At 40.5% G+C, this 27,121-nt stretch overlaps 1 protein-coding gene across 1 annotated transcript in view; it reads right to left on the reverse strand.

The window, feature by feature from the left end:
• The window catches only part of STX12 (syntaxin 12), a 37,763-nt gene extending 17,787 nt beyond the window's left edge, over positions 1-19,976 (reverse strand). The window contains exons 1-3 of the mRNA XM_025446923.3: positions 19,710-19,976; positions 4,473-4,542; positions 2,846-2,945 (exon numbers count right to left, since the gene is read on the reverse strand). Coding sequence (XP_025302708.1) covers positions 2,846-2,945; positions 4,473-4,542; positions 19,710-19,827 — 288 coding nt within the window. The 5' untranslated portion in view covers positions 19,828-19,976. The remainder of the gene's footprint in view (positions 1-2,845; positions 2,946-4,472; positions 4,543-19,709) is intronic.
• Between the last annotated feature and the right edge of the window lie 7,145 nt (positions 19,977-27,121).

Genomic DNA, 27,121 nt, shown 5'->3' on the forward strand with positions numbered 1-27,121 from the left:
GTGACTATCATAAATAAATTAATTAATTAATTAAAAAAATAAAAAAATAAAAATAAATAAATAAATAAACAAATAAATAAATAAGTAAGTAAAATAAAGGTGACAGGAAGCTCATAGAAATAGATAAGCCTCCTAAGGGAGAAAGCAAAGACAAAGAAAATGAGAGGGTCAATGGCAGAGCCTTGGGACACACCCACTTCTAGGAAGACCAAGAGTCAGAGGAGGAGGCTGAGACTCCACATACGGAGAGAAAAGGGCTAGCAAGGGATACCAGAGTTGGGAGATACACTGAAAGGGGATCTTGGAATGAAGACAGTTTCAGTAGAAAGGATGGGCTGTTTCAAATGAGACAGAAAAGTGAATAAAACCTCAACCCCTTTGGATTTGGCAACAAGATCATGGATAATAGCACATGAATATAAAAAAAGACTGAAAAGAGAATATATGGATCTGGGTGCCTCAGCAGTTTAGCACCTGCCTTCAGCTCAGGGCATGATCCTGGAGTCCTGGGATCAAGTCCCACATCGGGCTTCCTGCATGGAGCCTGCTTCTGCCTCTGCCTGTGTCTCTGCCTCTCTCTCTCTCTCTGTGTCTCTCATGAATAAATAAAATCTTTTTTTTTTTTAATAAATAAAATCTTAAAAAAAAAAGCAGCAGAAAAAAAAATGGTGGTAAGGCTAAGATTGATCTGATGAAGAAAGAATCAAAAGGGCAAACGATACTCAGCACAACAGAGGAGAGGAATCAAAGAATTATTTGCAGATCTATTTCATAGTCTTAATGATCCAAGATAATGGAAGGGAATGACAGCATGCATGATACAAAAATAACTTCTATTTGATTTTGGAATACATTAAATCCTTCTCTCTCTCTCTCTGATAGCAGATTTAACTTTCTATTTATTTTTGCTTAGGCTACTATTTAATTCTTTTTTTTTTTTTAATTTTTTTTAAATTTTTTTTTATTTTTTTATTTATGATAGTCACACAGAGAGAGAGAGAGAGAGGCAGAGACATAGGCAGAGGGAGAAGCAGGCTCCATGCACTGGGAGCCCGACGTGGGATTCGATCCGGGGTCTCCAGGATCGCGCCCTGGGCCAAAGGCAGGCGCTAAACCGCTGCGCCACCCAGGGATCCCCGGCTACTATTTAATTCTTAAGTACTTTCAACACTCTGCTTTCATCAAGACCCTTAGATTCATTTTTTATTACTACTAAAACCATCCACAAGTGTGTATTCCTTAAGTGCCCAGCTGAGAGGAGGAAAGGGGTAATTTTTATTGGAGATATTGGATGTCAATGAAAACTGGTCCCTAAGTGAAATATCAGCATGAATAACAACAGCACATATATGGACAGCCAAAGGTGAGTACATTAAGACTACTTTTTATCATAGCTACTTTGTAAGATGACAAAGCATAGAGTCTTGGTTCCTCTCTTTTGTGCAAGGGGGCGCCAAAACTCCAACCACTAAACATGCTTCACTAAACAGCTTGCCAGGTATGGGTTAAACTAGTATTTTCAGACTTTTTTTGATAGAGGCATGCAGTACAAATGTGACATCTTGACCTAGTACCATATATACACAAAGGTATGAAACGAAAGCTTTCTGTCATAATAGTTCCCTTTGTTACATGGTATACATTCTGATATTCCTACTGTTTTTTTAAATGATAATCACAGCACACTAAAATTATTTCATGTTCCAACTAGCCACAACTTGCAGAATGAAAAACAACCCAGACTGGGAAGTTGTAGGCTTTGTCTTTAAAGCCATCCGAGATGGAACATCATCAGAAAAAAACTCAATAATAAAAAGCAAAATGAGGGGATCCCTGGGTGGCGCAGCGGTTTGGCGCTTGCCTTTGGCCCAGGGCGCGATCCTGGAGACCCGGGATCGAATCCCACATCAGGCTCCCTGCATGGAGCCTGCTTCTCCCTCTGCCTATGTCTCTGCCTCTCTCTCTCTCTGTCTCTCTGTGACTATCATAAATAAATAAAAATTAAAAAAAAAAAAAAAAAAAAAAAAAAAAAAAAAAAAAAAAAAGCAAAATGAGTCAAGCACTCCCAGAAACGGTAGAGAAGCTAAAAGAAAAATGAAATCACAGTAGCCTAAGGTAGATGGAGAAGGCTTTTTTTCTGGAAGAGAGAGGATTTGAGATAGACCATGAATGATAAGTAAACCAGGTCAAGCCACAATAAAGGAGGAGGCACACAGACTTCAGGAATGTGTGAAGAAAAGGCCCTTGGCACATCAAGAAAACAATGAACTCCGGTTAAAAATTGTGTGTTTTTAAAGGATTTCAATGACCACTGAATAAAACAACTTGAAAAGAGAAATCTTTTCCTCTGAGAAAAGGATTGACTTCTTCAATCTGAGACCTATGAATGACTCATGATGGGACATGAAAGTTACTACAAAATACAAAGCAAAAATATTTTATTGTAATTTATAGAAACTGACTACAAAACAAACTAGGATCAAGCCTGCAAACATAAGCTACTGGCCAAACCCCAGAGATGCAAACTTTACCAGTTAAACTCATTTTATTAATATGTTAGTAAGTTATTATTAACAATAGCAGCAGATACTGAGTACCTACTAAATTCCCGGCACTTTGCAAGATCTGGTGCATGCAATCTTTCTATTGTCACAACAGTCACGTAACTGCATATTACAGATAAGGAAACTGAGCATCACAAAAGGTCTACCTAGCACCAAAGACCAAGTTATTTTTGTTTCACACATTGCCTTCCCATTAAAACAAAGTCCTCTCTCTCTCTCTCTCTCTCTCTCTCTCTCTCTCTCACACACACACACACACACACACACCAGAAAATACCAACCTGTTCTGAAGCAGATAAGGGAAGAGGCAAAGACCCTAATTCCTTCAGTAATTCATTTGTTTCCTTGGCGAGCTGATTTGTAGAGTGCTGTAACTGTTGCCTAAGAGAGAAAAGACATGTTTCAGGATATCCCCACTGCTAGAGAGCTGTTACAGTTAGTACCAGCTTGTTCTCAGAGTGCCTCACAGTGCAAGGAATAAAAGGGGTACCTCAAGGAATGGGTTCCCAGAGGCACAGGTTCACAAAAAGAAATTCTAGAAATACTACTCCGTCAAACCCACTTCATGTTACTCAGCAGAAAGAACCTGCCTCAGTGGAAATCTGCTGATTAGGTATTTTAACCTTGGGGAGAAAAGAAATGCCTATTGGCCATTCTGTTAGAAATATAAGAACAACTGCCCCCACATCTAAATCTAATAGTTTGAACACACTGAGGTCTCACAAAACTCATGTAGAATTGCCTGGCAGTTCTGCATAGCTGCTGTCTGTCACAGGCCACTGACTAGAGACAGAATCCAGACACTGGGAGTTGGATGAAATGTGCATTAAAAGCACAGCTTCTACCCTAGAGAACAGCCTCCAAAGATCTACTCCCACATTCTTGCTTAAAGCTGGAGCTTTTTCAGCTTTATTCTTGGCTCCCTATCGTCCTTCATGCTTGACTTTCTGGCTCTTCCCTCCAAAACAAAGAAGCCCTGTACTGTGTAAAAACACGTAAGGAGTATAAGGGGAAGAAAATGAAAGAGGGAAGAATATGCATTATATTCAGTGGGACTGGAAAGTAGTGGAAACACAAAAGAGCCCCTTTTAGTCATGGTTTCCTCCACTCTGTGGCCATTTCTACAAAGGTTTTAAAAAGAGGACAGAGAAACTACTACTTAATCATTATTATTTTTCCACTGCAAAGAGGCCTCCCAGATAAAAAAAAAAGGGGGGGAGGGGGTAGTCAAAAACAAGAGGGAATCAATCAGGGACCTGTACCTCCCAGAAATTACTAACACATCCAAAGGTTTTTCACATATCCCTGGAAAAAACCCCAAGTAGTAAGTCATTCTCTCACTTCACACTGTCTAGGACAGGAAACAATACCATTCAAGATACTTTAAAGATGAAGAATAGAACTTCTAAAAGCAGAAATGGGGTCAAGAAGGATCTAATAAAAAGAATTATGAGTCCCTACTACCAGTCCACTCTCCTCTCCCTCCGACACCCCTCATGTCATTCTGAATACGTTTCGCTAATATTTACAGTTGGAAATCCCACTAGACTAGATGTTGTCTGCAGATCATCTAGAGTCCTGTGCCAACAAGGAGGCTCATTTAGGCAGAATACAGTTTCATAGTGGTAGGAGTTCCCTTCTCTACTTCCTCAAAGTGTTCTGCTAAATTGCCCATGGGAAGAAAGAATCTGAGCTCAAGGATTTTGAAAGGCAGCAGAGATCACAACCCATGAATATATTTTGTTGCCCCTCTTCTAGATCCAGCTATTACTTCATGGCCTACTGCATGGCCTACTGCCTGTCATTCTGACTACACAGGCTGGAAACCCAAGCTGCCACACAGCAAAGATAGTAGGTGTGTCCTCAAAGGGCCCTCATAGAACGCAACCATGTTAGGAAGCTACTCACAGATTTTCCTGTAGTTTGCTTGAGTCCTGCTTAGTTCCTAGTTGGCTCATCAAATTCTTTATCTGAGCAGCTGGGAAGAGGGGGGGAAAGATTTATTTAAAAGAAAAATACATTTATCATGAGCATCCTAATTCTCAGATCACTAGTCTCTCTGCACATCCTGTATAAGTTCATGCAACTAAGAGAAAGCATGTTATGACCAAAAATTTGATATATATATTCTCTTCTAAAACTAATTACAAGGTTCACCTCTCTGCTATAGATAATTATGCCACCAAGTAGAGGATGGCAGTTTTGTTCATCATTCCCAAAGAACTTCCAAAATTTTCCAGATTTCCCATGGTGCTGGCTTAAAATTTCAACACCTTTGGAAGGGCCTTACTACCAAATATTAACTCATTACAATTAAAATTTAAATTCATAATATACAATAATTTTTCTATAGCAAACGCTTTTGTAAAGACAATGTACATTTGTTATTAATAATAAATTACGATTAAAAATAATAATAAATTACCATTAACTGAGCACCGCCATGTGCCAGGAGACTTTTCTTTTTAAGATTTTATTTATTTCAGAGAGAGAGTGGGATAGAGAGCTCACAAACATGACCAGGAGGAGGGGGAGAGTGAGAAGCAGACTCTGCTGAGCAGAGAGCCCAATATGGGGCTTGATTCCAGGACCCCAGGATCAAGACCTGAGCCAAAAGCAGATGCTTAACTGACTGAATCACCCAGGTGCCCCTGTCAGGAACTTCTATATTAGGAGCTTTAATACATTATTTTATTAATTTTCACAGCAACAGTCTGAAGTAAGTATATCTTCATTTTGCAGATGAAGAAATACATTTAAATAAGTTCTATAAGTTAAATTTACAGAAGTTAATTATGTAAGGGTACACAATAAGTAACAGGGCAAAAAATTCAATCCCAGATACACTGAACTCCATGTTCTTTTAACTATGTTGTCTACAAATACATGGTTTCATCCAGATAACATTCTCTGTCTTTTCCTAGATACTTTGCTAAGACTGGAAATGGTCATGTTTCAATTCTAGATGTTTAGGCCTCCAGCCCTGGACTAGGAAAGCAGAGGTCCAGAGGAACTGATCATCTATCAATAAGGGGAAACACTCTTAACACCAGCCTGCCTGGGAATATAAAAAGTCCTGTACCTCACTAATCTGTGCACCACAAATAGAGCATTGATTTCTTTTTTTTTTTTTTCTTAGTCTAAATATTTTTGGGCTTTCTGGGCTTTTTTAAAAGTGTAGTTAACTTTTTGATTTCTTTTGTGTCCTGCTTTCTGTTCTTTTTCTGGTTGGCAGAACGATGAAGGAGCTAGATTCATTCATTCATTCATTCATTCATTCATTTATAGAGGTTGGAATTTTGTTGTATTTTTTTGTTGATCTTTGCTTTTTTTAAAAAAATGTATTTATTTGAGAGAGAGAGAGAGAGAGAGAGAGAGAACATGTGCATATGGGGGTGGGGGGCAGAGGGAGAGAGAATTCCAAGCAGACTCTGGGAGGAATGTGAAGAGCCCGGAGTCTGACATGGGGTTTGATGCAGAGCTTGATCTCATGAGTCTGAGATCACGACCTGAGCTGAAACCAAGTCAGATGTGCATCTGACTGTGCCACTCAGGTACCCCTGCTTGCTTGCTTTTTTTTTTTTTAATATTTTTTTAAAGATTTTATTTATTTATTCATAGAGACACAGCTAGAGAGAGAGAGAGGCAGAGACACAGGCAGAGGGAGAAGCAGGCACCATGCAGGGAGCCTGATGTGGGACTCCATCCCTGGTCTCCAGAATCACGGCCTGGGCTGCAGGCGGCGCCAAACCGCTGCGCCACCGGGGGCTGCCCTTGCTTGCTTTTTAAGACCATTCACTATCTTCTATTCCAAGTTGCTAGAATACAGAAAATAATAATAGAATACTCCTTGCCCAGAGGAAACAGGATATTCTTCAAGTTTCACCAGAACTTCAAGAGATAACACAATAGGTATATGACTCCTCCAGCCAAAACACAGTCTCCTTGGAAAGGGTCAAATTTCACTTGTGAGATCAGACTGCCAAATGACTGGCTTACTGGGAGATGAGGAGGAAACTGATGGATATTATGTAACATCATGTGTATATGTTAAGGAAACAACATACATACAATGCTTCCTTATCTAGTAAAAATAAACTTTTACTTTTTAGAACTTTGAACTTTAAAAATTAGTAGTTCTTTATGATAGGATATTCTTTAAAATAACAAAATTTGAGGTTCAATCATAATCTTGTTCCTAATTTGGTCACCAAGAGTAGTAAAACAGTGGCATCATTTAAGAGTCCAACTCTTAATTTTGGCTCAGGTCATGATCTTATTTAAGGTCCTGAGATGGAATCCCACAATGGGCTCTGAACTTAGCGAGAAGTCTGCTTCTATCTCCCTCTCCTTCTGTCCCTCCCCACACTCATGCTCGCTCTCTCTCTCTCGCTCTCTCTCTCTCGCTCTCTAAAATAAATACATAAATCTTTTAAAAAAAGAGAGTAGTAAAAAGACAAGCTGAAGTTTATTAAGTACCAGTTACCTTACCAAAACACTCACAAGCTAACAGTTTCTAAGTCTGATAAACGATTAAGCAAAATATAATTGAATGCTAGGTGACTCTACCAAGAATAAATTGAACAACCTAATCCTTAGAAATATATACAAGTTATTTCTCTTTAGCCAAAATTACTGCATCATGGGTGTTACAAAGCAAAAATTCCAAAGTCAAAAATATATAAACTTGTAGCACCTCAAATTATGGTTTTATCTTATTTTGAGACCATTCTTTGTTTTGTTTTATAATGGAAATAGTGTTCAAGTGACTAAAATTTTGCCTTTTTACCCATTTTCCTAAAATATATCAGTTATTTTTATTAAGTGAGGGTTACTTTTAGCTTCATGGTTCTGCAGAAACATGTATGCCTTATAATGAATGCATTTTGCTAAGACAGCATTCTATAAGATATAAATAACAATTTTTCATCACTAACATGTGGGATTTCCCCTCTTATCTCAAATTGGAATCAGAATACCACTAGAGCTATCAACTGGCTAGCCATACAAATAATTTATTAGAGGGCAGACATTAGCATTAATTGAGCATTTATTACATGAGAGACACTGGGCTAGGAACTTGACATGATATAATAAAAAATGTAGGGATCCCTGGGTGGCGCAGCAGTTTGGCGCCTGCCTTTGGCCCAGGGCGCGATCCTGGAGACCCGGGATCGAATCCCACGTCAGGCTCCCGGTGCATGGAGCCTGCTTCTCTCTCTGCCTGTGTCTCTGCCTCTCTCTCTCTCTCTCTGTGTGACTATCATAAATAAATAAAAAATTTTTTAAAATGTATTTGGTCTTTGTCCCCAGTTCCTGGCAAAAAGCACCTAAAACCCTTGGAATTTTGTGTACAATAAGAGTGTCTTTTGTTATTCATAGAGACTTCCTTTTTATTTTATTTTTTTTTTAATTTTTTATTTATTTATGATAGTCACAGAGAGAGAGAGAGAGGCAGAGACATAGGCAGAGGGAGAAGCAGGCTCCATGCACCAGGAGCCCGATGTGGGATTCGATCCTGGGTCTCCAGAATCGCGCCCTGGGCCAAAGGCAGGCGCCAAACCGCTGCGCCACCCAGGGATCCCCGAGACTTCCTTTTTAAAAAAAGATTTACAAAAAAAAAAAAAAAAAAGATTTACTTACATATTTGAGAGAGACAGCGTGCACATGCACAAGTGACAGGGAGGGGCAGAGGGAGAGGGAACACGAGAATCCTCAAGCAGACTACCCCCTGAGGAGGGAGTCCCATGCAGGGCTAGAACTCAGGGTCCTGAGCTCATGACCTGAACCAAAGCTAAGAGTCGACTGCTTAACAGACTGAGCTACTGAGGTGCCCCATAAGGAGCCTCTTCTGAGCACAAGGAGTTTATGCTCCTAGGGTGAGTTAGAGCTAGATAGCCTTAAGTTGGGTGGGGCTAGTCATCAGAACTACCAAGTGATTACAATGGAACTTTCAGCCCCACACACTGATTTCAGAGAAATGGTGGTGGGGGTGGAGAATGATAGGCACTGCAGATTTAGATTAAGCACTAGAAAAACTCTTGAACTACATCTGATGAGCTTTTTGGGTTGGTCAACAGGCAAAGATACAGAGAGGTTGTTGGAGGGTACCTGAGCCCCAGGCATCCCTAAATAAGCACTGTTATCTCAATATTATAGATGGGCGCACTGAGGCTCATGAATGTTACAGAACTCATTCTATCATTCATTCATTCAGAGTACCTACTCTACGTTGTCCTGTGCTGTAGAAGACAACTGCTCTTTAAAAGGTAACATTTTAGGGCACGTGGGTGGCTCAGTGGTTGAGCATCTGCCTTTGGCTCAGGTCATGACCCAGGGTCCTGGGATCGAGTCCCGCATCAGGTTCCCCGCAGGGAGCCTGCTTCTCCCTCAGCCTGTGTCTCTGCCTCTGTGTGTGTGTCTCTCACGAATAAATAAATAAAATCTTAAAAAAAAAAAAAAAGCTAACATTTTAAAGAAAAGAGATAGACAATAAACATATATCTGGTGGTGATAAGTACTATAAAGAAAAATAAATTCAGGTAAGGGCTGGAAAACCAGGGTGGGCAGATGGTACTAGCTTACATAATGTGGTTAGAGAAAACCTCTCTGAGAATGTAACACAGAGAAGGGATCTAAAGGAAGTGAAAGATCAAGCCATACAAATAAATGGCGGAGAAGCTTTCTAACAGAGTAGGAAGTCAAAGTCCCAAGAGAGAGTTCTTCTTCTGAAGGAGGAACAGTGAGGAGGCCACTGTGCCTACGGTAGAGCAAGCAAGAGAGGGGTAAGAGAAGTGGCTGAAGAGGCAGAGAGGCCAGATTATAATAGGGCCTTCTAAGCTAGAGAAATTGTAATGAAATAAGAAGCCACAAAGTGTCGTAATAACCAGAACTCAACCCCAGGTCAAATTCCAATGGCTATATTCTTTGTGCCACGTTATGTTTTCTCAAAAGGCTGACACTTTAAGGAAATAGAATGTAGTGACACAGGGCAGGCCTCAATTCCAGTGTTCCACTTAGCCCCACCCTGCTTATCTGTTACCTCCCTAACTTAATAGCTCTCTGTCTGCCCTGGGGTAGTCTGACGTCCTTGCTCTAACCTACTCTCTTCCCCAACTCCCTCCTACCTTTGGGAACATTCCTGTGTACTTACCAGAGTCCAGCAGAGTGCCAGGCAACCAAGAGGTACATAAATCACTTGTTGGTTGAACTAACCTTCTTTTTATTTAATGACATTTTCTTTAAAGCAGAAATATGAATGAACATGTGCTAAGAATAATGACACCTGACTTCTAAGCCACACTTGACCACTAACTAGATGCATGGTACCAAGCAAGTCATTTCATATTGTTGGGTCTCTTTTAACCAATTACATATGATATTCCGGTTTAACTAATATAAACTGAGTACTTACTATTTTTATACTTAGTATTTGTGGGATTCAGGTTTTTTTCCTCATTAAATCTTTATATGAGGAATAAACGTTCTCCCATAACTGCTCAATGCTAAAATTTAACAATAAATAAGCTCTAGTACCAGAATGATGCTATGCAACCAAGGAATGTTTTTTGCAAACCACAGTTTGGCTTAGAGAGGTTCCACCTGTGTACAAATGGGACTGGACAGAGTATGTGCCTCAGGAGGGCCTGGACCACATTCTACTCATTTTTGAATTTGTATAACAACACACACACCCCTCCAAAAAATAGTTAGTTGAATATACGAAGACACATTAAGGTAGATCTTACAAAAAGTTCAAGGAAACAGATCTCATCTTATTGACTGTCTTTATAAAGAACTCTCCTTAGAAACTCTAGAGATATGTCAAAGTATCAAGGTATTAATCATCTATGAAAATTTATTAAATACCCAGAGTGCCTGGCTGGCTCAGTTGAAAGAGCATGTGACTCTTGATCTCAGTGTTATTTCGGGCCTCACACTGGGTGTAGAGATTACTAAAAAATAAAATAAAATAAACTTAAAAAAAAAAGTTTATTAAATACCCCAGAGAACAATGGAGATTTTATAGAACATGGAAAAAATCTATTAAAAATCAGCTATTCTTGGGGCACCTGGGTGGCTCAGTCAGTTGAGCATCTGGCTTCGGCTCAGGTCACGATCCTAGGGTCCTGGGATCGAGTCCCACTTCAGGCAGCTGCTCTGCACAGAGCTTGCTTCTCCCTCTCCCTCTGCCTCCCACTCCCTGCTTGTGCTCAGATAGATAGATCTTTTTTAAAAATAATCAGCTATTCTTTGTGTTTTCTCAGCTGAGAATTTTTTTCATCTAGACTTTTCTGACTTTGTTGAGGTTACCTGAATGTGTTGGGGGGGGGGTAGTTACAGAAGTGTGGGGGAACGGGATTTATAGGGTCATTTGCTAGCTAAACACCAGAATTAATCGAAGGCTCCATCAACTTTTTCTAAATTTCTGAATATTAAGATATTTTCCTAAAAGTTTCCAGCAAGATTCAAGTATAAGATACTCCAAAACTCAAATCATAAGAATAGTAGCATCTTACTTTACTGGAATCCAAAGAAACAGAACTTTTTGTATACTTCCCTCCATAACCACCACTACCAGGGATTTATTCAAAAATAATGACTCGATGACCCATCTATTTTATATCTAAGAATTGTATCTCTTAGTAAACCTAAAACACAGAAAGGAACAGAATGTTCCCATACACAGTTATTTTCACTGGAGTGTACTTACAATGAAGTGAAGTGATACTTTTTGGAAAGATTTTTACAAAAATGGGTTGAATCTAAGAGTTTTGCGGTCAACTTGATTAATGAGAAAACTCTTCTTTTCTTTTTTTTTAAGTTTTTATTTATTTATTCATGAGAGACAGAGAGAGAGCGAGAGAGAAGCAGAGACACAGGCAGAGGGAGAAGCAGGCTCCATGCATGCAAGGAGTCTGATATGGGATTTGATCCTGGGACTCCAGGATGATGCCCTGGGCCAAAGGCAGGCGCTAAACGCCAAACCACCCAGGGATCCCAAAAACTCCTTTTCTAATAAGCATTCTAGTAAATAAAATCTTTCCCTTATATTGACTTATTACAACATTTTGGATGAAAATAATAGTCTCAAAAAAAAAAAAAAAAAAAAAAAAAAAAAAAGAAAATAATAGTCTCTGAAATGCTATATATCCTGGAAATCAGATGACTAGGCCAAACATAAAGACAAGTCCTTAAATTCTGTGTAAGCAGGCAGCCCGGGTGGCTCGGCGGTTTAGCACCACCTTCAGCCCACGGCGTGATCCTGGAGACCCGGGATCGAGTCCCACGTCGGGCTCCCTGCATGGAGCGTGCTTCTCCCTCTGCCTGTCTCTCTCTCTCTCTCTCTCTCTGTCTCCCTGCGTGTGTGTCTCTAATAAATAAGTAAAATCTTAAAAAAAAAAAATTCTGTGTAAGCAATTTTGTTATTTTTAAAACTAGGCTTCAATTTCTATCATTGACCTCCTATTTTTAAAAGCATGTCTTGGCTAAAACTTTTATGAAGACTACAAAACAAATCAATTTATTGTACATTACAGCTGATATCCACATTATCAACTACTCAAAATTGAACACTCTTTGTGTGCTTTTAGCTGATATCAGCTTTAAGAAGAATCTGAATCCCTAAATAAACTTTTTAAAGCGTTTATTTATTTATTTACTTACTTACTTATTTACTTGGAGGGGGGCAGAGGGAGAGAATATCAAGTAGACTCTGCACTGAGCATGGAGCCTGATGCAGAGCTCAGTCTCACAACCCTAACATTATCACCTTGAGACCATGACCTGAGTGGAAATCAAGAGTTGGATGCTTAGCCAACTGAGCCACCCAGGCACCCCTGAATTTCCAAATGAACCTTAATCCAAATAAAGTCTAGTCATATCAAAGCAATTATCATCATAGCATATTAAAAATAAATAAATAAATTCAAAGAAAAAAACATTATTTATACCAAATGGGAAAATGATAGCCTATGTGGTGATTATGTCAACGAAGTCATCCCAGTGTTCTACTCTGAAAATCAGGTTTATATTGTTTTCATAAAGCTACAATGAAAATTACTTGACTTTAAAAAAGTAGCCACTATATTATAAGGTCTAAACTAAACTGAACATGAGTGCTAAATATCAAAAGTACATCTTCCATTTACCCTACCAGAGACAGAACATGTAATGGTTAAGAACATACTCTGAATTAAGACTGCCTGTGTGTTATTCCTGGTTCCACTACTTCTTAGCTTTATGATTTTTTTTTTTTTAAAGTAAGCTCTACGCCCAATGTGGGGCTTGAACTCACAACGCCAAGATCATGTGTTACATGCTCCATTGACTAAGCCAGCTGGGCACCCCAACTTAGCTTTCTGATCTTGAGCAAAAGGCTTCATTTCTCTGTGCCTCAGTTTCCTCACCTAAAAAAATGGGAATAGCAAGAAAACTCTCATACAGTTTTTGAACTGATAAAATGAGATAATATGGAGCTAAGTTTAGAACAGTGTCTGGCATATAAAAGAACTCAATTAAGGATAGCTAGAATTATCAAACTCAAGACCAAGAACAATATACTCAGCAATGATAATATCAATTAAGTACATATTGAATGCCAACTACATATCCATTGCTGTGCCAGGTGCTGGAGCTAAAGAGAACTATACAATGCATGCTATCTCTAGCCCTAGAAAACTAAAAGTAATCTCTCTAGTTACAATGACAAGGTCAAAAAAAAATTAATGAATACTGAATAAAAGTGCTAAACTGTGAGTTAAAGTGCTTGCAAATTCAAAGAAAAAACAACAAAAGGATAACCAACATTTCTTAAACATTTACTATGTTGCGGGCACTGTTTTAAGCACTTTACATAATTATCTCATTTAATTCTATACAACTCTATAAAGTAGGTATCATTTAAAAAAAATTTTTTTTAATTTATTTATGATAGTCACACAGAGAGAGAGAGAGAGAGGCAGAGACATAGGCAGAGGGAGAAGCAGGCTCCATGCACCGGGAGCCCAACATGGGATTCGATCCCAGGTCTCCAGGATCATGCCCTGGGCCAAAGGCAGGCGCTAAACCACTGCGCCACCCAGGGATCCCCAAGTAGGTATCATTTTTAACTGAACTTTACAGATGAGGAAATTGAAAAATATAGAAGTAAAGCAGTATGCTTACACAGGTAGTAAGAAGCAGACTAAGATTCAAACCCAGACAGTCTGACTCCCGAGCCTGCTCACCTAATCACTAAACCATAGTGGGGTCAGAGACTCAGTATCACCAGTTACTGAATGTCTCCTATACGCTAGTCACTCTACTTTCAAACATCCCATTTTAACAATTCTATTCATGGAACACCTGGGTGGCTCAGATGGTTTGGTGGCCAACTCTTGATTTTGGCTTAGGTCATGATCTTGGGGTCCTGGGACCGAGCTCCAAGTCAGGCTCCACACTCAGCTAAGGTCTACTTGGAATTCTCTCCCCCTCACCATCGTCCCACAACACATTTGTGCTCTCTGGCTCTCTCTCAAATACATAAATAAATCTAAAAAAAAATTCTATTCATTTTACAGATAGAGTTACAGACAAAAAGGGGAAATAACCTGCCCAAGGTTAACAGTGCATAGAGGGGCAAGAACTCAGTCACAGAACTACTGACCCTAAAGCCCATCTCTTTCTGACTTCACTTTCTTTCAAAAGCTAAGATATACAGAATTACAAGACACAGGATTTAAGCACAACTCAGAGGATTTGTAAATTTAGATAGCTAGTGAGTTAGGTAAAGATATTAATGAAAGGAGGAACAGAATGAGCAAAAACTTGGGAGGAAAAACCAGTGTTTAAGGATGTTAAGAAAAACAGTCTGCTTACAATGAAGGGTGAAGAGAAGTAGACAATACAGCTAATCTGGGTTAAGATGACAGAGAGTAAGGGGTGCCTAGCTGGCTCAGGTAGTAGAGTGTACCTTTGGTCTCAGGGTTGTATGTTTGAGCCCCATGTTGGGCATAGAGAGATCTTAAAATTATAATATTTTTTTGAAAAAAATGACAGAGAGTGAAAACAAGGTAGAAAGTTACAATCTGATGCAACAGCCAAGAAAGAGCCACTGCAGGCTCTTGAGAAGGTGAATGGTATAATCAAAACATACCACTGATACTATTAGACATACCACTGATACTATTATCAGGATGAACAAGAGTGGAAACAGAGACACAGAGAGTATGCTGCTGTGATACAGATGTTGAGATCATGAAGATTTAAGAGATGGCAAAGAAATTAAAAGCAAATGGCAAATCTGAAAATAACCTTTGAAAGAACAATGCATGGGATTTCCTGATAATTGGCTTTACAAATTCAACTGTCTTTCATTTTTTTAGTTTAAAAAACCATAGCAATAAATAAGTAAAATTAAAGAACAGAAATGCAGGGCAGCCCGGGTGGCTCAGTGGTTTAGTGCCGCCTTCAGCCCAGGGTGTGATCCTGGAAACCTGGGATCGAGTCCCATGTCGGGCTCCCTGCATGGAGCCTGCTTCTCCCTCTGCCTGTGTCTGTGCCTTCCTCTCTCTCTCTCTTTCTCTTTCTCTCTCTGTCTCTCATGAATAAATAAATAAAATCTTTAAAAAAAAAAAGAAAGAACAGAAATGCCGTTCTTTAATCTCTTCAGAGATAACTTGGAGGCTATTAGATTTTTTCCTATATCTGACACAGCAATACTTGCCAGACCCTCCATTCCATAATAGGCAGTCAAGTATATTTCTTCTGTACCCTACACATACTGATAACAACCCTTTCTGTACCAGGCAGTCAACCTTCGCTGTATCTATAACAACCCACGTGGTTCCCTGCCATATTTCAGCTGATATGCTTGGCAATTCCAAACCCACAACTGTGGCTGAACAGCAGATAAAAAAAACAATTATTCTCTCAAATTTTCAATGGGTACAGTCCTTGCAGGACTATGTGGACATGGGTATATGTCTGTGAGCTCACGTGCAGAGTGTATACTTAGTATGCCTGTCACATCTTGGAGAAGATTTTGGGGAAAGTCACTAACCTATGGTAACAGGGTAGAAAGAGGGTTACCCTGCAAATTTAAATCCCCAATTCCTCATCAAACAACCCTAAGAGAAGAATTCCAACTGACACTACCTAGGGTCACAAGATGTGGTAGGTACCACACAGTACAAGAACGAGGCAGGAAGACTTCAAAGATGGGAGAAAAACCTCATTTATTCAAATGTACTATTTATTAAGCATTAAGATTCTAAATGATATGATCCCTGGCTACCTCCCTAACTTCTCTTCTTACTATGCTCTCCTTCTTTAACTACAGTCTAGCTACACTAGCTTCCTTGCTATTCTTTGAATACATTAAGGGGGGTACCTGACTGGCTCAGTTGGTGGAGCATGCAGCTCTTGATCTCAGGGTTGTGAGTTTGACCCCCACATTGAGTATACAGATTACTTAAAAATAAAATCTTTAGGGGTGCCTGGGTGGCTCAGTTGGTTAAGCGTGTGACTCTTGATCTCAGCTCAGGTCTTGATCTCAGGGTTGTAAGTTCAAGCCCTGTGTTGGGCTCCACACTGGGCACTGAGCCTACTTTAAAAAAAGGCGGGGGGGGGATCCCTGGGTGGCTCAGCAGTTTAAGCACCTGCCTTGGGCTCGGGGCATGGTCCTGGAGTCCAGGGATCAAGTCCCAATCAGGCTCCCTGCACGGAACCTGCTTCTCCCTCTGCCTGTGTCTCTGCCTCTCTCTTGGTCTCTCATGAACAAATAAATAAATTCTTAAAAAAAAAAAAAAAAAAAAAAAGAACACACTAAGATCTTTGCTCTTGCTATTCCCTCTGCCTAGAATGCCTTCCTCCAGCTACTCACATGGCTTTCTCCCTCACTTCAGCCAGGAGTCTACTCAAATGTCACCTTTTCACACAGCCCTTCCTTAACCATCTGATCTATAATATAGCACACCCACCCTCTGTGTCTCCTCACCTCCGTCCCCTTAACCTGCCATTTTGTTCACAGCATTTGTCATTACTGGATATGTATACGTGTGTATACACATATGTACACACACGTTCTTGCAATGATTTCGTCTGTCTTATTCATCACTCCAATCCCAGCACACAGAGGGTGGCTCAAAGGATATTTGTTAATAGTAAATGTATGAATCTATCAGATATTAGGGACTGAGATAAGTACTAGAAATATAAAGATGAATAAGTCATGCCCCATGTTTCTTCAAAGGAGCTAACAATCTAGCAGGGGAGGTTAGACACACCACATGAGAAAGTTCTACAGCCTCAGGCATTCCCCAATTTTCTATGGAGAGGAAAAAATGTCACTTGTAACTTGAAGTGCTAACTGCTGGGATGCCTGCCTCAGCGGTTGAGCATCTGCCTTTGGCTTATGGTGTGATCCCGGGATCCCGGATCGAGTCCCACATCGGGCTCCCTGAATGGAGCCTGCTTCTCCCTCTGCCTAGGTCTCTGCCTCTCTCTCTCATGAATAAATAAATAAAATATTTTTTTAAAAGTGCTAACTGCTACAAATATAATATTAATTAAAAAGTATAAAAAGGCTAATTATTGGTCATAAGAGACAGATCTGGTTTCAAATTCAGAAATTGTCATTTGTTTGCTCAGTAATTATTTAAACTTTATCAATCTGTTTCCTAACCCATAAAAAGAAATAATATTGGTAATTACTTAAACGGAGTTGTTAAAAAATTAAGTAAGATAATGCATATGAAGCACTTTTCAAATTGCCTGGCACACAGAATGTACTCAAATGTTAGCTATTAGTGTTATTAATGGTTGACTCCAATAATCCCTTGAGCCCAATACCCAACCAACAGCTAAATCTTATCAATTCTGTCACCACAGAAGCCTATCCTTTCCTTCCTTTTCATTTTCACAGTTCCTGACTGGTGTCTCTAATTCCAGTTTTTCCCTTCCAATTCAATTTATACATTCCTAAAGAACTAAATCCAAGGGACTCCTGGGTGGCTTAGCTGGTTAAGTAGCTGCCTTTGGCTCAGTTCATGTCTCAAGGTCCCTGGGTCAGGCGCCCTGCTCAGTGGAGAGTCTGCTCTTCCTTCTGTCCCTTCCTCCCACCCTCATCTCCACTCATTTTCTCTCTCACAAATAAATACTCAAAAAAAAAAAAAAAAAAAAAGACTAAATCCACCCCCCTTTAGTTTAGCGCTTAAAGCCCTTCATGTTTGGGCCCCAACTTACCTTTCCTTTTTTTTTTTCCTAATATTTTATTTATTAATGAGAGACACAGAGAGAAAGAGAGAGGCAGAGACACAGGCAGAGGGAGAAGCAGGCTTCATGCAGGGAGCCCGACGTGGGACCTGATCCCGAGTCTCCAGGATCACACCCTGGGCCAAAGGCAGCGCTAAACCGCTGAGCCACCTGGGCTGCCCTCAACTTACCTTTCCAACGCAATTTTCCACAACTTTCTAGAATCCCTTCTAGCCAAATTAAATCACTCTACTTTTCTATATACACCCCATGCTTTCCCACTACCACGCCTTGTTCATTTTATTCCCTCCTCTTCCCTTCCTCACTGTTAAAAGTTCAAATCCTTTCTACTACTTTCCAGACTTGCTCAAATGCCACAATGGGTTTCCCAGATCCCTCCCAAGTGAAATTGGTATCTTTTCCCCCTGAATACCTACTCAATGTTGTTATACCTATTCTTCAGTACTGAACCCTTTCAACTTTATACTTCAGTTGTTACGTACTCCATAGGCTCCCTGTTGAAAGAATCCAGGCTATGACAGTTCCTATACTCAATATGAGTATATCTAATAGTCAAACAAACATTTGTAGAATGAAAATTTCTCAAACAGACATTAAGGTTAGATTTAGCCTCAACAATAAACTTTCAGCCTTGAACCAGAATCTTCCTGACCTAACTGGTACTACAGCTCCCTCACAAAAGGAGACATTGGAACACAAAGTACTACACTTTCAAATCAGTGGTCATATTAATGTTTTTAAATTTCTATCCTAACAGGCCACATATTTTTCCTTCCACTTCCAATTCACCTGGTCTCACACTCTTTCCATCAGAAACTTTCCCCCTCTTTATATATAGAACATAATTATAATTTAGGACCAACTGAGTTCTATCAACAGAGTAGAGCCAAGCTCACAAAAACACAATAATAAAGGATGCTGATCACCATTCTTTCCAAGTAAAGTTGTGCCACTAACCTGATTATAGGGCTCTCTGCAATGATCTTCAGGCACAAGAACCTGCCTGTATTTGTCTCAATCAGCTCAGTCTTACTCAGACCCAATGATGGGGGTGGGGGAGTAGTTTTAAGACAAGCAACGACATTCTGAAATCCACCACTAACTCTACCATGTCTTACTTCCTGTGTGATTGTGATCCTGAGCTTCTCTGTGTATGAGATTTGTTCAAAAAAGCAGCTAAATAGGGAAGGAATGCAGAAGCTTCGTCAGCTTGAAATCCAAATAAATGTGCAAATCTTTGCTACAAAAGACAAAACCATGTCAAGGGGAATGTTTTCGGTGAATTCTCTTTATTAAAACATAAGTCATTTCACTCCTCAAACACAAGTCATTATATCTGATTTCCAAATTCATTAGAGGAAGAGCTGGGTATTAAGTCACCCAAATACATGCACTCCCCACTTCCCTTAACTGAAAGCTGATTTCCAAGGAGCAAAAAGCTGAGCAGAATGTAAACTTAAAGTCTAGATCAGTAAACAACTCCTGATCCAAGCTGGCCAAAGAGGAAAGGGCGGTGGGTGGGGGTAAGGCAAATGACAGGAAAAACTCGGCTGACCACTGCGCCAAGTCAACTCACTCACTACTCCCGAGATGACACACACACCCCTCCCACCCCAGGGCTGTCAGGACTGCTGCTTCGGCCCCAATATCATGAGGGCAGGACACCTGAGAAGAAATTCAAGCTTCAGCTGGGGCTGGGGACCCTCGGGGAGCCTGGGCCTGACACACTCAAGGATGACAGCTGCCGCCCCCGCAGTGGAGAGCCCGAGACTGCCTCAGGTGTGGCTTTGGCCGTAGCCCGTAGCCTCGGCCGGGCTCCGCATCCCGGCAACCTCACCCAGGCCCGGCCCCGGGACGGCCCCCGCCCCCCAGCCCCGTCCCCCAGCTCACTGGCTTGGCTGATCCGCTGGATGTTGCCACTGCACGTCTGTATGATGCTGTTGAAGTCCCGGAGCTGGGGCCCAGAGGACCCCGGGTTCCGATACATGTCTAAGGGACCGTAGGACATGACGAGGAACTGAGACCGACTCTCCCGGCACCGCGCTCCTACCGGAAGCAGCCGCCAGACTGAACCCGCAGCCTGACGGGGAAACCGAGAAGAGAAAGGGCGGGGGAAGGGGCTCGGGATGCGTGCGCACTGGCTCCGCCCCCACGCCGCGCGCACGCGTCCGCCCCGCCCCGCCGCGCGTGCGCAGGCGCCGCTGGAACTGGTGCCGCGGAGAGGCGCTTAGAGACTGGCCGCCTGGGCCTTGGGGAAATGGGGCGGGGCGATGACGTCACGCGGTTAGGGCTCGGATTGGAGGAGCCGGTGTGACCGTGTTGTTTCTCGCCGAGAGCACGGCGACGGGAGGCGAGGATTCTTGATTAGCATAATACTGTACCAGATGACCTCAGCCCTAGCATCCTATTCTGTTCTATACTGAGAAGTCGGGCCCATATATGGGAGAATTCCACACCCCTGTAACTCAGAGCGGTAACCGAACTCCTGAAATTCCCCACTCTACTTCCATCCTGTAGGGCTTTGGTAGTAATTGCGGAGCACCTCTAAGGTGTACAGGTCGCTTTCATTACTCCCTCCACCCCTCTTCTAATCCAAACAATAAAGCGATGATAATAATAGTTATTGAGCACATGCTATGTATCAATCTTCACCGCAATTCACTTGTTCATAGACAAGGGACAATGTTCTAACTATCTTTACGTTCAGAATAGATAATGGAAAATCGATTTTTTTTTTAATGTTGAAGCAAAGTAACTCGTCAAGAGTTATTTACCCCTTTACAAAACGGAGAAAACTAAGGCCAGAGGGGTTAATTTGCTTTTCTGAGATTTGACTGCAAAACCCAAACACTAAGCTAACTACGTCTTCATCTTGCTACTTCCCTAAAACGCATTCTCATATTCCCAAATTCATTCTCCATCTAAATCCTTCCCAAACAGCCTCTTCATTTACTGTATATCCCAAACCAGGTTTTTTTTTTTTTTAGAGAACTAGATTCTCAAATTTTAAAAAACATTCCCTTGAGGATGGGAGAAAAATCATTCCCTAATTTTGAGCATATGACCTCAATGTTCCCACAGAAGACTGCATTTTGTGAACTTATCATAAAGGGACAGACGTGGGTAGGATTTGGGTTTGGGAAGGGATCAAGATAGGAAGAAATGAAGGGGAAACTGGCAGTGTTTGTTTCATGTGTTCTCCACCCAACCCCACCCCAGCCTACTTTGCAATCTCTGGGGAATGGCAAGAGAGGAAGCTGTTTGCCTGTTTGGGAGGAGACCCGAAATGAGTGAATGAGCCTGCATTCAGCCTTAAAGATTTTATTTAAAAAGCTATTTCTATTTTCTTTTTGGCATTTATAAGAGCATTTATTTCTCTATAGAAAGGGACAGATGACATTGGGGGCTCTTGTTCTGGTTATTAAAACACGACCATTTATTAGAAGCCATAGTTTTATGTAAAATCTTATGGCTAATCATGTAAATTGTACTTTTTTTTTTACTTCTAAAATAGCCTTGAGTATTTTTTCATTTACGTTTGACTCTATTTAAAGTGAAGTTCAGTAAATGTATTTTTCTCCTAGTAATTGAAGACATAGGGCTTTGTTATTGTTGTTTTCTTTATCTAAAATAAAAAGTGGTTTTCCATCTGTGCCTTGTGCTATCTTGTGCTATCTGTCATAGCAATACATTTATGTCTTGCAAATACTAAATGTCAAATGAACGTTTATTATATTTATACATGAATAATAAAAAATAACTACCATTTCTTAAAAGCCTATCCAGGCAATGTGAACACCTTTTACAAACTTTATCGGTACCCCCCAAGATAAAGCCTATTTGATAAAGGCCACCTGTGGTCTGACAATATTAGGCTTATTAACTTAATACTACAAGGGAGACTGCACACCAGAGGAATCATGGGGCATCTCACCAAGCACAGGAGGAGATAGAGTTATCCTAGGATTTGGGGAAAAATGGAGTATAGGTAAAATTTAAAAGCAGTGTTTTGATAGCCTCAAAGCACATGAAGCTACATGTAGGGGGATTATCATCAGTCCTGAGCTAACAAGAGGATTCAGGATCTTGTTTCCTTGGAAACAACAACATGAAGATAAATGTGGAATGTTGTATCTGGAAACCCCTTATCTGAAGCTCTGCACCTGGGTTGGAAATTAAGCCTGCTCCTCTGTGTCAGAGTAACTCAAATCCTCCAGGCAGGAGTGGAATATTCCATTCTTGCTGATATTTCAAATAGCAAATATTCTGAAAATCTGTAATTTTTCTCAGCGTTATGTCCTTTTGTTAATTGACAAAAGCAGTTTTCATGGTTTGCATCCATCAACGTGATATTAGCTCCTCGGTAACAGATAAGGAATCTGGTGTTCTCTAGAGGTTCTGGGTACTTGCCCAATGCTATACAGCTATTAAGTTGCGGAGCCGTGATTCATACATATTCTATGACCCAGCAATTCTACCCCTAAGTACTCGACTGATATGAACGCCTATGTGTTCCAAAAACCAAGTATAAGGGGATCCCTGGGTGGCTCAGCGGTTTGGAGCCTGCCTTCAGCCCAGGGCGTGGTCCTGGAGTCCCAGGATCGAGTCCCACATTGGGCTCCCTGCATGGAACCTGCTTCTCCCTCTGTCTCTGCCTCTCTCTCTCTCTGTGTCTCTCATGAATAAATAAATAAAATATTTTTAAAAAACGAGTATAGGAATGTTCATAATAGCATTTTTAAGCCTAAGCAGGGTTTTTCTGTATTAATTATTTTTATTGATTTATAACTGACATCATGTACAGATATTAAGTGTTCAATTCAATGAATTTTGACACTTCTATACATCTAAGATATCAAGATATAGACCATTCATCGTCACCCAGGGAAATTTCCTTGAACTGTGCCCCTTCTTATCACATATTTTATAGGGGCAGGGGGCAGGGGGAAGGAATGTAGCAAGTGGGTCAGGGTTACACAAAAACACCTATAACCTGCAGGTTTGTACATATTGCTGTATCAAACTGTGCTCCATTCTAATCAATTTATTTCATCCCCAGAAATTACTCTCTAATTTTTATTACTATGTATTTGTTTTTCCTATTCTTGTACTTCATGGAGATGGAATAATATTTTATGTGTTGTTTAGTGCTTGGCTTACTTCAATTAACATAATATTTTTGAGATTTATCCATCATGTTGCATAAATCAGTGGTTTGGTCTTTTTATTGCTGTGTACTATTTTATCATATGAATATACAATTTGATTATCCATTCTCTTATTGATGGACATTTGAATTGTTTCCAGTTTGAGGCTATTATGATGAAGACCAGAACAGCATTTATTTTTACTAATTCCAAACTGGAAACAATCTGAATGTCCATCAACAATAGGATTGTAGTAATGTTATAGAACACAAAAATAAATGTCCTACTGCTATGTGAGCAATGTGGGTGAAATCACCCAAACATAATGCATAGAGGGGTGCCTGGCTGGCTCAGTCAGTTAAGCATGTGACCCTTGATCTTGGGGTCATGAGTTCAAGTCCGATGTTGGGCATGGAGCCTACTTTAAAAAATAAAAAATAACAAACACAATGCATAGCAGAAGAAGGTAGAAAAAATTGAGTACATTCTGTATTAATAATTTTTATTAGATTCATAACCAGCCAAATAATTATTAAAAATTAGGATAGTATGTACTTAGTTTTCACAGAGAGAGTAACCAGGAATGAGCACATGAGGTGAGCCTCTAGGATGCTGATATTAGTCTTTCTTGATGCGGATGGTGATTACATAGGTGTGTTTACTTTATGAAAATTCATCAAGTCATGTACGTGTGATGTGTGATGTGTCCTCTTCTGAAGTATACTATATGTCCGTAAATAAATTTCATATTTTAAAAATAAAGTATCATTATCACCAATATGTAAAGCTTTCTTGGGAATGGTAGGGAGGAGTCAATGGAGACAATTCACTTACGTTGCAATGAAGACTGCATTCAAATTAGCACTCATTGTACATTGCTAGTGGGAATGCAAAACCGTAGAGCCACTTTGGAAAAATAGTTTGGTAGCTTCTTAGAGAATCAAACAAATTTACTGTCCAATCCAGCAATCCAGCAATCTCATCCCTAGGCTTTCACCCAAGAGAAATGAAAACACATGCTTATATAAAGAATCTGTACATAAATGTGTAAGGCAGCTTTATTCATAATGCCCAAAAGCTGGAAATACCTCAAATGTCCAACAGCTACTGAATAAACAAATTGTGGTATGTTCATACAGTGGAAAACTATTCAGCTATAAAAAGCAACACACTACTTAAACCTTGGAATTGGTTACTGGGACATGCAACAACATGGACAAATCTCAAAAGCATGTGCTCAATGAAAAGAAGCCAGACACTAAAATCATATTGTATGATTCCATTTATGAGACATTCTGGAAAAGGCAAAGCTACCAGGGTAGAAATCAAATTAATGGTTGCCATGGGCTGGAGTTGGGAAAGCGGAATTAATTACCAAGGGGCTGAAGGGAAGGTTTTTCTTTTTTTTTTAAGATTTTATTTATTTATTCACAAGAGACAGAGAGAAAGAGAGAGGCGGAGACATAGGCAGAGGGAGAAGCAGGCTTGCTGTGGAGAGCCTGATGTGGGACTCAATCGCAGGACCCTGGGATCACAACCTGAGCCGAAGGCAGATGCTCAACCTCTGAGCCACCCAGGTGCCCCCATAAAGGAAGTTTTAAGGTTTGTGGAAATGTTTTATATCTTGATTGTGATGATTACACAACTGTTTATAAATCAAAACCTTCGAATTGAACCTTATATATAAAGATGGAGGGGATCCCTGGGTGGCTCAGTGGTTTAGCGCCTGCCTTTGGCCCAGGGTGTGATTCTGGAGTCCCAGGATCAAGTTCCACGTCGGGATCCTTGCGTGGAGCCTGCTTCTCCCTCTGCCTGCCTCTCTCTGTGTGTTTGTCTTTTGTGAATAAATAAATAAAATCTTTAAAAATAATAAAAAAATAAAGATGGGTAAATTTTAGTATATGCAAACTATATCTTATTAAACTTTTTTTTTTTAATGACAGTCTAAGAACCAGTGTGATGTGGCATGCATGAGGTGGGTGGTTTGGAGTAAAAAAAAAAGGACATGTCAGTTCTGGGTTGCATGAATGTTCTGAGGGCCTAAATGTCATCCTGGGATAAATTAATAATGAAGCCAAGAACAAGTGAACATCCATGTTTATTCTAATTTGCAACTATTACTTTCCCTCTTGAGAAACAGAAAATGTAGGTTCAATAGAAGTCACGCATAAAAATTGCTTACAAAATCTAGCATGTACTATGTGCCAAGCACTGTTCTAATGACTTCTACAGATGTTACTTAATCCTCACAACAACCATAAGGTAAGAAGAGACCCAACTCAAACCCAGGCAGTCTGACTTCAGAACTAACCATGGCATGACACAGTGCCACTTTTCAAGTAGAGTGATAATCAGTTGCAGTGACAACCTGGCAAACACTGGGCGGGGTGGGGTAGGGAAGGTAGTCATTGATTCCAGGAAGAGCTGAGGTATATGAACTACTTTCCCCAAACTGACAGCTTTCATTTCTGGCTTCACATCATTTTTACCCAATCCTATAGGCTGAAGGGCAATGTGGTGGCCATTCTGCAAGACAGACCCCAATGATCTTTCCCTCCTGGTATGGACCCACATGGGTGGCACCATTCCACCTTGAATAGTATCAGTGATCTGACCTCTGTAACCAGTAAGGTATTGCAGACATGAGAGCCACATCTGAAAGTAGACCATCAAAAATCTTACAGCTTCTGCTCATTGCTCTCTTGGATTTGGTTTGGTTGCAGAATCTATTCCCTATGTGGCAGATTATATTTTTTAAGTTAGTTACCACAATAGCTTCCATCCAACATTGCTCTTATACTTGGTCATCCTCTCATAAAGAGAAGGGATCTATGTCCCCTTCCCCCTCAAGTCTGGATGGGCTTCTGACTGTTCAACCAATAGAGTACTACACAAATAAGGTAATGTGACCCCTGAAGATAGTTCAGAAAATGAATGCATCTTCAACTTTTTCACTGGATCACTTGTGCTTGGAGTTTAGAGCCACCATGGAAGAAGTCTGATTACTTTGAAGCACCATGCTGGAGAAAGCTGTTATATATGGAGGGGTCCCATACAGTGCTGCAGTCAGTATTACTGGGCTTCCAGTCATCCCAGCCCAGGCACCAGATATATGTAAACAGGCTTTAGGGATGATTCCAGCCTCAGAAAGCATTCCTTGGCTTTTGAATCTTCCCAACTGAGGACCTAGACATTGTAGAACAAAGACCAGTCATCCCCACAGTGCCCTGTTCAAATACTTGATCAACAGGGTCTATGGGCATATTTAAATTTGAAGGTAGTTTTTTTTGTAGGAATAATAACAAGGATACCCTGCAACTCCTGACAGTTTTGGCTTTCCCGGAAGTGGGCACTCCTCCAAGACCCTTGAGTTGGCCATCAGTTGAAGACGGCTATACTACAGGTGACATATGATATTAAACTGCAAAAAATGGAACCAAAGTTCTAAATTTTGAGGGTTATTTCAAGTGGTTGGAGACCTTTTGAAAAACTGTTTATACTTCCCCTACAGTGGCTTTTTTTTTTTTTTTAAGATTTCACCTATTCGAGAGAGAGATAGAAAGAGAGAGAGAGAGAGAGAGGCAGTGACACAGGCAGAGGGAGAAGCAGGCTCCATGCAGGGAGCCTGACATGGGACTCGATTCCGGGTCTCCAGGATCTCGCCCTGGGCTGAAGGCGGTGCTAAACCACTGAGCCACCCGGACTGCCCCCTACACTGGTTTTTAAGGCAGAGTAAATGGCTAAATTAATTCACACAATAGATGGCCATAAACATAGCCTACTGTCTTAGTCTTTCCAGGCTGCTGTAACAAAGTATCGCAGACTGCATTGCTTATAAACAACAGACATTTATTTATCAAGAGTTCTGGAGTCTGGGAAGTTCAAGGTGCCAGCATGGTTATATTCTAGTGATGGCCTTCTTTCTAGGCCACTGTCAGTGCCTTCCGGCTGTGTCCTCACATAGAGGCAAGGTAATTCCATTCATGAGGATAGAGCCTAAGCACCTTCCAAAGGCAGGCCCCACCTTCTAACACTATCATCTTTGGGGCTTAAAATTTCAGCATGTCAGTTTAGGGGGGTACAAACATTCAGACCATAGTACCTACAAAATAAAACTGTCTTCAATTTAGAGAAAATAAGTTGTCAAAGAGACTA

The sequence above is a fragment of the Canis lupus genome, chromosome 2, assembly GCF_003254725.2.
Source record: "Canis lupus dingo isolate Sandy chromosome 2, ASM325472v2, whole genome shotgun sequence".
NCBI classification, from domain to species: Eukaryota; Metazoa; Chordata; class Mammalia; order Carnivora; family Canidae; genus Canis; species Canis lupus.